The sequence below is a fragment of the Heliangelus exortis genome, chromosome 4 (assembly GCF_036169615.1).
Source record: "Heliangelus exortis chromosome 4, bHelExo1.hap1, whole genome shotgun sequence".
NCBI lineage: Eukaryota > Metazoa > Chordata > Aves > Apodiformes > Trochilidae > Heliangelus > Heliangelus exortis.
In genome coordinates, this window is record NC_092425.1 from 42,612,715 (window position 1) to 42,626,713 (window position 13,999).

The 13,999-nt window shown below is 45.7% G+C and overlaps 1 protein-coding gene across 2 annotated transcripts; it reads left to right on the forward strand.

The window, feature by feature from the left end:
- The first annotated feature begins 782 nt into the window (after positions 1–782).
- NUP54 (nucleoporin 54) lies at positions 783–13,690 on the forward strand. Of its 2 annotated transcripts, XM_071744146.1 has the most exons (13): positions 783–948; positions 3,049–3,210; positions 5,307–5,390; positions 5,526–5,660; positions 6,365–6,594; positions 7,440–7,627; positions 9,030–9,226; positions 10,176–10,230; positions 10,783–10,876; positions 11,370–11,477; positions 11,929–12,048; positions 12,416–12,526; positions 12,871–13,690. In XM_071744146.1, exons 1-13 carry the CDS (start codon positions 897–899, stop codon positions 12,997–12,999), a joined length of 1,665 nt encoding a protein of 554 aa, XP_071600247.1. In that variant the 5' UTR covers positions 783–896; the 3' UTR covers positions 13,000–13,690. The 2 variants fall into 2 exon arrangements, with proteins under 2 accessions (XP_071600247.1, XP_071600246.1); XM_071744145.1 differs by lacking the exon at positions 3,049–3,210.
- Positions 13,691–13,999: the final 309 nt, after the last annotated feature.

Here is a 13,999-nt window from a genome sequence, read left to right on the forward strand (position 1 = left end):
CATCTCCAAGGAGATGCCTTGGAGCACCCTCTTTATTCAACACCACGGCCTGAAATTGTCACCTTCATAGAATCATAGAATCCTAGAATCCTAGGGGTTGGAAGGGACCTCGAAAGATCATCTAGTCCAACCCCCCCTGCCAGAGCAGGGCCCCCTAGAGTACATCCCCTAGGAACGTGTCCAGGTGGGTTTTGAATGTCTCCAGTGAAGGAGACTCCACAACCCCCCTGGGCAGCCTGTTCCAGGGCTCTGTCACCCTTACAGTACAAAAATTTTTTCTGATATTCAACTTGAACCTCCTATGCTCCAATTTACACCCATTACCCCTTGTCCTTCTCTCCACACCCCACACCCTGTTGCTGTCGGGGTGTCCAGGCTGACGGTGCCACCGTCTGGAAGCACTTTGGGAATTCCCTTTGCTCTCCTCGTTCCCAGATGCTGCTGGGGATGCCCGATGTGCTGCTGGGACTCACACCCCCCTCCTTTTTACCCTTCCCTCGCCCGCTGCTGCTCAGAACCGGTCACGCAGGGGAATCTCCTGGGCTGGGAGGTTTTTTCCAATGGGAACCATTGTGAGATCCCGCTCAGGCCGCTGTTGAGCTGTACCCACCCCCCGCAGTCCGGATGGGACCGTCCCGACCGTACCCCCCCCTTGGCGGAGCAATGGTACAGCCCGCGGCGCTGCCCCAGCGGGGCCGCTAGGGGGCGCTCGCTTACCGGAGGCGGTGGGAAGGGGAGGGGGGAGGGCGGGGCGGGGCGGGGAAGGGAAAGGAAGAGAAGGGAAGGGAAGGCCAGGCCAGGCCGCGCCACCCGGAAGCGCTCGGCGGCAGCGGCCGGAAACCGGTAGCGGTTTGTTTCTGGTCGGACCCGCCCGGTGCTGCACGCTGAACAACCTCATGGCCTTCAACTTCGGGGGAACGGCGGGCGCCGGCGCCGCCAATCCGACCGGTGAGCGCTTTCCCGTCCCGTCCCGTCCCGTCCCGTCCCGTCCCGTCCCGTCCCGGTCGCTCAGTCCCAGCGGCCCCGGGAGCGCGCGCCCACCGCCCCGCGCGACCCCTCCCTCGCCCCCCCCTTCTCCCTCGCGGCCGTCACGAGGCGCGCGCGTGTCTCCCCGACCTCTCCACCAATGAGATGGCGGCCCCGCGGCGGCGGGACGCGCGCGCCTTCTCCTCAGAGCTGCCCGCAGCCCCTCAGAGCCGGTACCGGTCCCGGTTCTCCCTCAGAGCTGCCCGCAGCCCCTCAGAGTCGGTCCCGGTCCCGGTTCTCCCTCAGAGCTGCCCGCAGCCCCTCAGAGTCGGTACCGGTCCCGGTTCTCCCTCAGAGCGGCCCGCAGCCCCTCAGAGCCGGTACCAGCCCCGGTTGTCCCTCAGAGCCGGTCCCGGTCCCCCCTCAGAGCCGGTACCGGTCCCGGTCCCCCCTCAGAGCGGCCCGCAGCCCCTCAGAGCCGGTCCCGGTTCCCCCTCAGAGCGGCCCGCAGCCCCTCACAGCCGGTCCCGGTCCCTCCTCAGAGCGGCCCGCAGCTCCTCAGAGCCGGTCCCGGTCCCTCCTCAGAGCGGCCCGCAGCCCCTCAGAGCCGGTCCCGGTCCCTCCTCAGAGCGGCCCGCAGCTCCTCAGAGCCGGTCCCGGTCCCTCCTCAGAGCGGCCCGCAGCTCCTCAGAGCCGGTCCCGGTTCCCCGTTCAGGGTGGGCCCGGCGGTGCGGAGCTGCTCTCGGAGGGGCTGTGAGAGGACCGGGTGAGGCAGTCTCCTCTCTTTCTCGGCGGAACCGGTGAGATGCGTGCGACTCGCTGCTTTTTTACGACCCCCTTCGGCCAAACGTTGTCTCCCGCCGAGTTTTGTCCAGTTTTGGGGTTTGGTTTGGTTTGGTTTTTTTTAATTCCCCCTGCATGAACAGCGGTGGTGGGTCCGTGTTGGGAGTTTCCCAGGGCTCCGGTTGCTCTTGGGGCATTTGTGATGTAGTGAGGACGGGGGTGCCTCGTTAATGCTGCCAGGTCGCTCGGATCATCACTTGAAGATGCTCTTGAAAGTTAATTTTTGAGCACAGTAAAAGAGAGTGCTTAACTTGAATAAAGGCGTCTGCACTCTTATTGTTTAGCTGCTGTCAGTTGGCTCAGTCTTGATGCAATGCAATCCAGAGCCTTCTGTACTCGTTTGCTAAAATAACTCTTTGTTGACTCTTAGGAGTAGTCACTGAATAAGCCCCTTGGGCAGGGCTCATCTTTGCTGCAGTTAGCCTGGGCTGTGTTCTGTGGGCTTTCACTCACTTTTAGACACAGACTTTCTGGCCCCATCTTACACTAAAATATAATCTCGTGTTATTTGTAGACTGCTAGAAGGTTTATTGTGCTCACAGACCAATATTAGAGGGAATTCTGAGATCACACCCCAGGACTTGCCATTGTCTGCCTAGCACTAACCTGTTCTTAGCTATTCCTGGGGAGGGAATGGGGAATCTGCTGTAGTAGCCCATTTTTCTTAGTGCTGAAAAACCTGGGTGCATCAGGTGAGACACCAGCAAGCACTGGAGTGGACAGATGTTGAGAATATAATTTGAATAAGTCTGCCCTGGATTATTTGTGACACATGGTGCCTCAGCTGCTGGACTTGTATTTTGTGGTTATTCTGCTGTCACTGCTCTTAATGTGGATATGGTATAAACATGAAGATGGTTTATTTTTGTTTTTCTGAAAACTTCTGAAGTAAGCGTGCTGCTGTCAGTTACACTTGTGCAGCTATGCAGCTCTATCTTAAGATGTTAAAAATTGCTCTTAATTGGAATGTTCAATCATGTGGATGTTTTTGTGTATAGCTTTGAGATAAGGTGGGTAAAATGATAGCTGCTTTGTATGCAGTGTAGCTGAAAAATGATGAATGGAGAAGGGGGTTAAACGTTTGGAAGCTTTCACCTGCCCTCCTTGTGTGCAGTAAATAATGTTTAATGCCAATTAATACCTTACTGTTGTTTTTAACTGTGCCTGTCTTGTCCCCTGGACCTACCTTTCACTTAGAACTAATGTTACCTTGCTCTCTTTCTGCTTCCCGCTTGTCAGGATTTGGTGGGCTTGAAACTACAAACTCCACTGCCAGTGGGTTTAATTTTGGGGGTTTCGGATTAACTGCTAATCCTGCAGTGAATTTTAATATTGGGAATTTCGGTGTTTCCACTACCTCAACTCCACCATTCAATTTTGGTAACAGTCTGGCAAGTGCAGGTAGATAATGCATAAATACTTGTCGTGTAATAAATGTTAATAGCAGGGGTCCAAGAATTACATTCCTGACCAAGAATCTCTCTTAAGTTCTGATCTTCATGTCCAGTGAAGACTGGAGATAAAAGCTCTGGAAGCGGAATGGGTTTGAGAACCATAGGCTGGCTTGTCGTGGGTTTTGCCTATTAAATTCTCAAGAAATAGCTGTTGAGGAAAAAATAGCCACGTGCAAAATACAAAAAATGCTCAGTCTCTGAACCAGAAATGAGTTGTGGTAACGTGTCAGCTTGACCCAGTCTAAAGTTGAGCCTCGATTACCTCACAAAACAGCAGCGTCTGTTCCCCGTTTGGATCCCAACGCCACGGTTCCCAACAGGAGATTCTTGGACTACTGCAGTCATGTGTTTCATCTCCCCTTGTGTCTCCTCATTGGCCTTCCCCTGGCTCTCATGAGTGCACTACACCTCAGATGGTTTCTGTGGAGAAACAGATTTTATACAATCAGCACAAAATGAACAACAGCCCTGCCTGTTGTCTCTGCTTCTCAAGGGCTGTTCTGCACCCTGAAACACCACCCGTCCCAGGGGCTGCTCCCGGGAGGGTCTTCTGCCTGGTGTCTCTGCTGGGTTTCCATGAAGAAACCCATTCCATGGAGATCCATCAGTTCTGAGCCATCAGCTGATATAATTGCAAGTTAAATCTTTGCCATTTCGTATAAAAATGCCTGACTGGGTGGCTTTCTAATGCTCCTCCTCCTGTTGAATTAGCCCCCGGGGCCTCATTGCCGCTGCTCGTATAGGACTTACATTCATTCCACAGTGTAGCTGCTCCCTGTCTAAGCTTACTCTTACCTGCTTCGTGCTCTCAAGGGATCTGATTTTGGTTTGTTGGGTTGATTTTATATGGAGGTAATTGGATGGTATTTCTTTTGCTGAATTTTAACTACTCCAGAATGGGGTTTGGATGCTTGGTTTTGTTTAGCAGTTTGGACCCTTGAGATCTTTTTTCAAGAAAGGATAACTAGATTGCTGGGAGTACAAAGCTGCCTAAAATTTTTGTAGCCTGGGGTTTCTTACTAACTTGTGGAACTGAAATTCAGAATGTTACAGGGAAAAACTTCCTATACCCACTCACATTAAGATGTTTGCTGAATGCAAATAAAATGTGATTGCTTGTTAACTCTGGCTTAAGCTTTTGTTTTGTTGTGTACTAGGTAAGTGTAGTAGGGTAATAGATCTAAAGAGGCTGGGTTTTTTGTTATTGACACGTGAGTTAACAGTGGCAGCATCATTTTGACAAATCCTTTGTAGCAGACTGTCTTCATTTGAATGCTTGTAAAAACAGTTGGAAATGGGAGTGTGGGTTTCTCTGGCACGGGGGAGCTCAGGCCCTCACTCAGATGTCCACCTGCTAACCAGTGACTGATGTTCCTGAAAATCTGCAGAAGGCTGATTGCTTTTGCATCTGTCTTCTCTGAGAGTGCTCGAACCTCAAAATGAGATTTAATGGGGAGGATAATAGGCAAACTAGGCTTAAAACAAAACCTTTTAGAATTTTACCTGTGTGTAGAAAGAAATAGTTGATGTATGTAGGAACAGCAGTTGCATACACCCTAGCCTCAGGATTTGCTTAATTTGTTATTATTTGTTATTTGTTAAGTTCTATTTTTACTCTTTAAGAGGTTGGGGATGTTGGAAGAGCTCACAAAACAGCTCTTTTACTAAACACATAGCAACAGCATTGACTAGAAGTGTTGCAGAGAGCATAGCTGAGAAATCTTGTTATTAGTTGTGTCTGTCATTATGGAAAGCACGTGGTGCTGGTGAAGGAACAGGATGTTAGTTACCTGCTGCTTTTTTATTTACGTTCTTCAGACACCATAGATGTGTTGGCTTTCTAGTTCATGTGTCCTCCCCCATTTCCTCAGACAATGAGCTTGATACCCATGATCAGTGTGAACTACATGCTTGAAACATGTTACACCCATCTGTCAACATCTCTTCTCATACCACCCCTTGAAGCGTGCCATTTATTGTCACCTTGTGGGCAGCTGCCACTCACAGTTGGTCTCTGCCTGACTTGCCAACTTTGTTTGATAGGTGCATTTGGAGGATTTGGGACAACCACCACCACTGCAGCACCAGCATTTAGTTTTTCTGCTCCCACCAACACAGGCACCACCGGTAAGAGAGCACAAGTCTGAAAGTATGACTTGTTTTGGAATGTCCAGTAGGGCATCAGCCCTTCACAGGAGTGTTTTGCATGTCACGGGTACTGTTGTCTTCTGTTTCTCAGTAATTCTTTGCTTATTTCCCCAGGACTCTTTGGTGCTACCCAGAACAAAGGCTTTGGATTCGGCACGAGTTTTGGCACAGGCACTGGAACTGGCTTGGGCAGTGGGTTGGGAACTGGGCTAGGATTTGGAGGCTTTGGTACCCAGCAGCAGCAGAGCAGTAAGTATGGCCTCTTGATGTACCCCTGCCTGAGCAAGGGAGCATAAGGTGCAGCAGGAGCACAAGTAGTGGGACACAAGTGTAGTGTGACAGGAGGCTGGTAGACTTAGCTCTTGATAACATGGAGGCTTCTCAGAAATTTGGCTTTTGAAGTGCCTGCATTTTCAGCCGTTGTCTTTTTCTTAAGCTGGACCTCAAGCATATTTCTGAGCTTTACTCTTAAGTTAAATCAATATAATATTCACCCTTTTGGTCTGGCAGTGGTAGAAAGGGTACAAAACTGCTGTGGGCAGTTTACTAGAAAGGAGAGAAAAGCAGTGGTGATTTTAGTTTAAATATGAGCTGGATGATGACCAGCTGCAGGCTGGGAGTCCACCAAATTTGTACAACAGATCTGTTGTAACAAATTCAGATTTAGATGTCAAAGGTGCCAGACAATGTCCTGGGTCAATATAGACATCTCTTCTAAAGAAAAAAATCGTAAGTCTTTTCTTCTAACAGCACTCAGGAGCTTCTGTTAGTGATAAAGATTTGATCTAAAAAGACACTTTTAAAAACATCTGATACTGATTTATTTATTCTGTGCATTTATTTTGCTTCTCAAGATGTGAGAAGACATGATGCCAGTGATAGGTAGATGGTACATGTTAGCAAGCACATCTGTCCTGTTTGGTAAACAATTTGTTTTTCTTCATCCAACACAGCACTAGGAGGTGGCTTGTTCAGCCAGCCCGCTCAGACACCTGCCCAGTCAAACCAGCTCATCAATACAGCCAGTGCCCTCTCAGCTCCCACACTCTTGGGTGATGAGAGAGATGCTATTTTGGCAAAATGGAACCAGCTGCAGGCCTTCTGGGGAACAGGCAAAGGGTACTTCAACAATAACATCGCTCCAGTGGAGTTCACACAGGAAAACCCTTTCTGCAGGTTTAAGGTAGGGGTTGTTCAGCTGCCCAGAAACAGTTCTGAGGCAGTTGCTCTGCTTGCTGAGCATCTCATAAGTGTTCAGTCAGATCTTGTTGCTGTTAAGAGTATTCTGAAGCAGTATTTTTCCAGGTAATGTACACGATTCCAATGCATGTTAATTGGAAGGTTTGGAGATGTATAGATGCTGGAAGTCTGGGTGGTGTTGAGATAAGGAGTGCAAATGTGGATCTTGAAACTGAGCTTGTCTTGTGATAGCATTCAGCTTAGTATGTGTGTGTTTGGAACAAATCTCTGGAAATTAATTTTGAAGTGTATTTCTGTAGGTTACACCATTAGAGAAACTATTTACAACAACCTTCAGATCTGAAAGAACTGTTACCATCCAGAGCAGGAACATCAGGGCTTTGTTCATTGCTTTGCCTACGTTAGTAAAACCCTCTCTGAACCTGCCCCTCCCATCCCATTTTAAATCCACCAGCCTTCATCTTCCTTTGTCCTTGCCAGTGCCAAAGCTGACTCCCTTCCTTGTAGAATATCATCAGCAGTTCCAGATCTTGCATCTCCTGTCAGCCAGGAATATGCAGATCTTCATCCTCTGCAAAGCTTGCTTCTGCTGACTTTCTTGCTAAGCTTCAGGCTTGGAAGTGGATTTGGGTCAGGCATGGTGATACCCTCCTTTCCCAAGCTGATTCCTTGAAGTGCAAACTTTCTAACCCGAATGTAGGTTAATACCTAATTAAGACTAATTTTGATTATGCACAGCGTGACACTTTTATGAGATCTTTGCAACAACGGAGTGCCTGCACAACAGATGTTCTGCTTCTGTTGCCTTACCTTTTTGTTTATTTGCAGGCTGTGGGTTACAGTTTAATGCCCAACAACAAAGATGAAGATGGCCTCGTGGTCTTGGTCTTTAACAGAAAAGAAACAGATATTCGAAGCCAGCAGCAGCAGCTTGTAGAATCACTACACAAAATTCTGGGAGGAAACCAGACCCTCACTGTCAACGTAGAAGGTGTTAAAACGATGCCAGATGACCAGTATGTGAACCAGTGCTGTTGCCTTTTTATGTGGGGTATTGCATGTTATAAAGGGTTGCTGCTTAGTCTTCTCTGTCTTCCTTTCTCCTTGATTTTAGGTCTCTTCATCTTGAACTTGATTTTGTGTCTCTCATTCCTTCCTGCTGCTTTTTCTTAAGGTGCTAAATGCAGTATCTTTTCCCATATGTGTCGCTCACTTTTTTGCTGGAGTGCAGAGCTGAGGACCTCAGGCCAGGAAAGAGGTCTTTCTGCAAACCCTGCTCGCCAGCAAAAATTGGAGATGAGGATGCTGACCAATGAATAGTGTCTGAGGAGCTGTGAATTATTCTTCACTTGGCCATATGTAGGGTGGTAGGACTGAGGTGTATGGTACTGAGGTCTTTGCAGTGTTTCATAGAGCAAATGTTTGTTCTGGTGGGTCAGTCTGCCTGTTTTATGTAGATTGACATCTCTCCTTCTTACTGGCCCCACAGTTTGTTTATTCTGTAAAAAGCAAAGCCTTTAGGTTATTTTTAATGTATCACCATATAAGATTTGTTAAAACTTGGTGGGAGGAGAATGTAATTTTTTATGGAATTTACGGCTTCCCTCTTTCTGCCTTGTGGTATTAAACCCTAGAGCTACCAGTGCTTTATATCTCAGGTGCTAAGGAAAGAGTCAGCTGGAAGAAACGGTAACTTTGATTTAGGGTTGTTCTTTCTTGTGTTGGTCTCTATGCTCCCAGCCTTCTGAGAGGACCCATTTTGTCTGTTTCAGGACAGAAGTGATCTCTCCTTCTTACTTGCCCCACAGTTTGTTCATTCTTCTATTCTTCTGTAAAAAGCAAAGCCTTTAGGTTATTTTTAATGTATCACCATATAACACAGTTGTTAAAGCTTGGTGGGAGGAGAATGTAATGTTGTATGGACCTCTTTCTTCCTTGTGGTATTACACCCTAGAGCTACCAGTGCTTTATATCTCAGGTGCTAAGGAAAGAGTCAGCTGGAAGAAATGGTAACTTTGATTTAGGGTTGTTCTTTCTTGTGTTGGTCTCTGTATGCTCCCAGCCCTCTGAGAGGACCCGTTTTGTCTGTTTCAGGACAGAAGTGATCTCTCTTTCTTACTTGCCCCACAGTTTGTTCATTCTTCTGTAAAAAGCAAAGCCTTTAGGTTATTTTTAATGTATCACCATATAAGACTTGTTAAAACTTGGTGGGAGGAGAATGTAATGTTGTATGGAATTTACAGCTTCCCTCTTTCTGCCTTGTGGTATTAAACCCTAGAGCTACCAGTGCTTTATATCTCAGGTGCTAAGGAAAGAGTCAGCTGGAAGAAACATTAACTTTGATTTAGGGTTTTTCTTTCTTGTGTTGGTCTCTGTATGCTCCCAGCCCTCTGAGAGGACCCGTTTTGTCTGTTTCAGGACAGAAGTGATCATTTACGTGGTTGAGCGCTCACCCAACGGCACTTCCAGGAGAGTCCCTGCAACCACCCTCTATGCCCACTTTGAACAAGCCAACATCAAGTCCTCCCTGCAGCAGCTGGGGGTCAGCCTCTCCATGGCCAGGACAGAGCTTTCCCCAGCACAAGTCAAACAGCTCCTGCAGAACCCTCCTGCTGGTATGGTGTCTGGGGATGCTCGGGAGCTCTTTTGGGTCTCTGGGAAAAATACAAGTGTCAGCACACTGGTAAACAGCTTTTAAAAACAAGGTTTTGTTTCCAAGGTGTTCCAGCATGCTGATGTAGTGATCTGAATTACAGCCAGTTTTCCCACTGTGCAGTGTAGTCATATTCCATAGGAAGCTGAGTTTGTAGGCTGGCTACTCAAGCAGTAAGGTGTTCAAGAGAAGCAGCCACACCTCAAGAGATGAGTTTTGGTCTGAAGATAATATGTTTTATGAGGAATGACTTAGTGTTGTACAGTGAAGAATGTTATGGATAACATACCCTGATCTGATTTGTAGTAAAGTTTGGAGAATGTGGTAATTATCACAAGCTGATACACATGTACAGTTGGGCTGCTTTTATTTTATATATTTGCCAGGTGAAGCAGTCCATGGCAAAACAAGCAACTGTGCTGGCAACAGATAAAATCCTCAGACAAATCCTTTTTGGAACTATCGTAATACCTACTTGGATTATTTTGCCAACTAGCTTGGTACTTAGATAATTCAATTACTGGTTTCTTAAATTATTTTTTTTTAAATTACGATAAGCACCTCAAAGAGGTATGTTGACCCAAGTGTAGCATACAGTGGAAACCATAGGAATTTTCCCCTGATGTTTTTTTTTTTCCATTTGATCACCTGTGGGATATTTTTCCTGTGCTTTGAAACCAGTAGAAGTGTGTGAGAGCCTTTTGGACTGAACTTACTGCCACAGTCCAGGACCAAGATTTTTAAGAATTACCATTGTTTAATTAACCTTAATTTGTCCAACAATAATTCAGGTTGGCATAATTCCCAGGGTTTGTGTGTTTCCCAGTAGTTTTCCCATTTAACAGCTGTAAGATGTGATATTTCTTCAGGTATATCCATACTAAGAACTTGGTTTTTTTGCTTTTTTTAAGGTGTTGATCCTATTATATGGGAACAAGCCAAAGTTGATAATCCTGATCCTGACAAGTAAGTCTTAATAGTTTGTCAGAGTAGTAAAAAAAAGATTTGGAAAGGGGAGAAATATATAATATTGTTTAGGTACCTTGTAAGAAATTGACAAGGGAATAACTTTGTCAGGTGCTGGTCTCAAAGAATGAGGATTACTAGAAATGCCTTTCTAATACCTTTACTCTTTAGGTGCTTAAGGGTTGCCAGAATAAATTGTTGTGAGTAGTGGTGGCCTCCATTATATGAACTGGTTATTGTGGCCTTTTTTTGCAACCACTGTGTTGTTTCTTTTTGTTTATTCTTGCAGCTGAAAGTGCTGTACCCTTGTAACTTCCAGTGGCTGCAGATAATTTGGGCTGATTTCTTTTTGAAAAGGAACAGGTGATCAGGAACAGTGAGGACTGTAGAACTTAGCAAAACAAGAAATAGTTCTGTATTATTTTAATTACTGATTTAATGTATTATTTTAGGCCAAAATTATCTGTAGCTTTAGATTATATTCAGGATAACTAATGCATACCACATGTTGAATATAAAAATGTGTTGTAAGAAGTATTTGTATTCATGTAGGCTTATTCCTGTACCAATGGTGGGTTTCAAGGAACTGTTGAGAAGATTGAAGGTCCAAGATCAGATGACCAAACAGCATCAAACTCGATTAGATGTAAGGTTTCTCATCTTTATCCTCACTGCTTGCTGTTGAGAAAGGATGTGCTATTAAATCAGCCTCCCTCTGTGCCTTCTGTGTTAACACCTGGAACTGGGGTTTTGTGCTTGGGGCTGTGACTCTTTATCATTATTTCCTAATACATTGCTTGCTTATATCCTTTGGCTAAAAAGAGTGCAGTACATTTTGGCTTTCATGTTTTTTCAGGTTCAAGCCTGCAGTGTTGTTACAGGCTAGTTTAAAACACCTGAATTAAGCTGCAGTAGCACAGGTTCTCATTTGGACACCCAGTTTTCTAATACCTTCTGAAAATCCCAGTTGTATATGAAAATGTATAGAAACCAGAACAGCAGAAGTCTAGCAAAAGGCTTTCTGAAAGCAGCTTTGGCAGGGACAGTTGCTGGGCTGAGTACTGTTCTGAAACTCCTTCTGGCTTCAAATGTAACCAGAAACTCCTCTTGACTTCCAACTGACTCCATCTCCTCTGCAGATAATATCAGAAGATATCAGTGAGCTGCAGAAAAACCAAACTACAACTATGGCAAAAATTGCACAGTACAAAAGGAAGCTGATGGCACTTTCTCACAGAACACTACAGGTAACATGGACACTGTAAGCAGCTCCTGCTGGCACACAGTTCAGTGCCACAAGGCAAGCTGAGAGGGGGCAGGATGGCCTGGTGCAGTCTTGTGCAGGGACAGTGCTGAAAAATGGAATTCTGACTTCATCTAAATGGTGTTGCTCTAAGGAAGAGGCAGAGCTGTCAGGGAAAGCTGCAGGTGTGCAGTGTGTCTTACTGCTTTGGGAACATTCTTACTGCTTTGGGAACATTCTTACTGCTTTGGGAACATTCTTACTGCTTTGGGAACATTCTTACTGCTTTGGGAACATTCTCTCTGGACTTACTCAGGAGTCCTGGGATTGCCCTGAGGCTGAGTAAGAGAACAAATCTGATGAGAGAGGTGCTGGAGGGAGGGCAGAAAGATGGGTGAATGGGGGCAAAAGTGGGCAAAGTCTTCTCTAATGAACCTCAAAGGCTTCTTTTGTAGGTGTTAATAAAGCAGGAGATCCAAAGGAAGAGTGGGTATGCCATTCAAGCAGATGAAGAGCAGCTCCGGGTACAGCTGGATACAATTCAGTGTGAACTCAATGCACCTACACAGTTCAAGGTGAGCACTTAAAGAACTTTGCCACAAACTGGCAAAGTTTTTCTTCACTAAAGAGCAAAAGTTTTCCAAACCACCTGTATATATATTTGCTGTGAAGAGAAGTCCAGAGAAGTCCAGCCATGATGCTAGGTTGTAGCATCAATCTCTTTGCTGCATCACTGACAGGTGTTTATGTATTTTTGAGTTTTTAGGTTGCTTCCCCTTGTATTTTGTAGTTTTGGAGTTGCTTGCCCTTTGCATGCCTTCCAAACAAAATAATCTAAAATGGAATAAGCAGCACTGCCTGGTGACTCAGGGAGTGGTACATGTTTGAGCTCTGACAGAAGTCAGTGAGTTGTGTTTGGTACAAGCCTGTTTCACTTCCCAGGGCAGACTGAATGAACTCATGTCCCAGATCAGGATGCAGAACCACTTTGGAGCAGTGCGGGCTGAGGAGCGCTACTACATCAACTCAGACCTCTTAAGGGAGATCAAGCAAGTAAGTACTGCTGGGCAGCATCCTGGGGAACTCTCTCAACTTCACCACTTAAGCCAGCTATGCACTGACTTAGGAAATGTGTCTAAAATGCCATGGTTTTGTCACTGTTTGATAATTAAGCCCTTTTTATTGTTCTCAGTGACAGTTCATCAAGCTGTTGTACAAAGCACCTCGCTGCAGTTAGGGTATAAGTGGAGAAAATTTTTTTTTTACCTGTTTTTCCAAAGAAATTATACCAGGCTTTTCAATGAGCCAAGGCCATTGGTCATGGCACCTTTGAAGAATATTACTTAAAATCTGTGAAGTTGAACTGTGCTCATGGTGGTTTTTTAAACTATCTGCAGCATCTGAAGCAGCAGCAAGAAGGCCTGAGTCACCTAATTAGCATCATCAAGGATGACTTGGAGGACATCAAACTTATAGAACATGGGCTGAATGAGAGCATTCCCATCAGAGGAGGAGTCTTCAGCTGACATGGTGGGTGGTGCTGGGCTTACACAGATCATGTTACTCGAGTTCATGGTTCACCTTCCAAGGCTAAAACTGTTGAGGTAAAATAAAGCTCGTATCTTCTAGGAGCAGTGGTATTCTGGTTGTTATCTTTAGAATTAGCAAAGCCTCCTCTAAGCTTTTGAACTTGACCTTTGGAAGGTTTATATTTTATAAAGCTATATATGCTTTAATAAAAGAAGGAAAACTGAATCTGTTCAGATACTGTTTTACGATAAAACTATATGTACTATTGTACATTTTTTTTTCTTTTTTCCTTTTTTTACAACTGCATTGTCTTAGAAATGGAGGGGAATTGTTCCACTTGTGACTTGGTTTGTGGAAAGCTCAGCCCTCTTCCATGTTTTTGTCCAAACAGTCAAGTAACATCGTTCTGTAAACAGCTAATTGCAATCATGAGAGATATGTATGTTGCTGTAACTGTGTCAGTCTCCGTAATACCAGTAGTTTACTGGGGCAAGCTGCAGGAATTTGATGTTTCCAGTTTCTGTCCTTCCTTTGGACCACAAGGATCTGAAGATTATGTTTTTATCTCTTTACATATGTTAATTATCCCAAGCTTTGCAGCCCCTCAAGTGAAAACAGAATGTCTAGACGTTGTTTTCTGCCTTTTTTTAATTGGAGAATAATAAATTGAGTCTGACTTTGTAATAACTTGTGCATGGTGTTGGCTCTTACTCAGCTACATCAGCAAGCAGTGGAACTGCCAACAGCTCCAAGTTAATGCACCTCCCTCTCCTCCAGGCACTGCAGGTAACAGGCAAGCAAACCCCACACCACACAGCTGCTTAGCTGCCTCAGTCCCCAAACTAAAATAAAAGGGCACTTCCCTTAGAGCAGGTGGCTATGAGGAAGGACATGGACCTGAGGGAGTGGGTCCAGAGGAGGGCTGTGAAAATGTCTGGGGGGTCTGGAACCCCTCTCCCCTGGAGCCAGGCTGAGGGAGCTGGGGGTGTTCAGCCT

What these genes read in the sequence shown, in the direction of transcription:
- NUP54 (XM_071744146.1), top strand. Translation starts at nt 897, where the DNA reads ATGGCCTTCAACTTCGGGGGAACGGCGGGCGCCGGCGCCGCCAATCCG. An exon ending in TAACAGTCTGGCAAGTGCAG is followed by an intron (nt 3,211 to 5,306) that starts GTAGATAATGCA and finishes TTTGTTTGATAG; the next exon opens with GTGCATTTGGAGGATTTGGG. An exon ending in TACCCAGCAGCAGCAGAGCA is followed by an intron (nt 5,661 to 6,364) that starts GTAAGTATGGCC and finishes CATCCAACACAG; the next exon opens with CACTAGGAGGTGGCTTGTTC.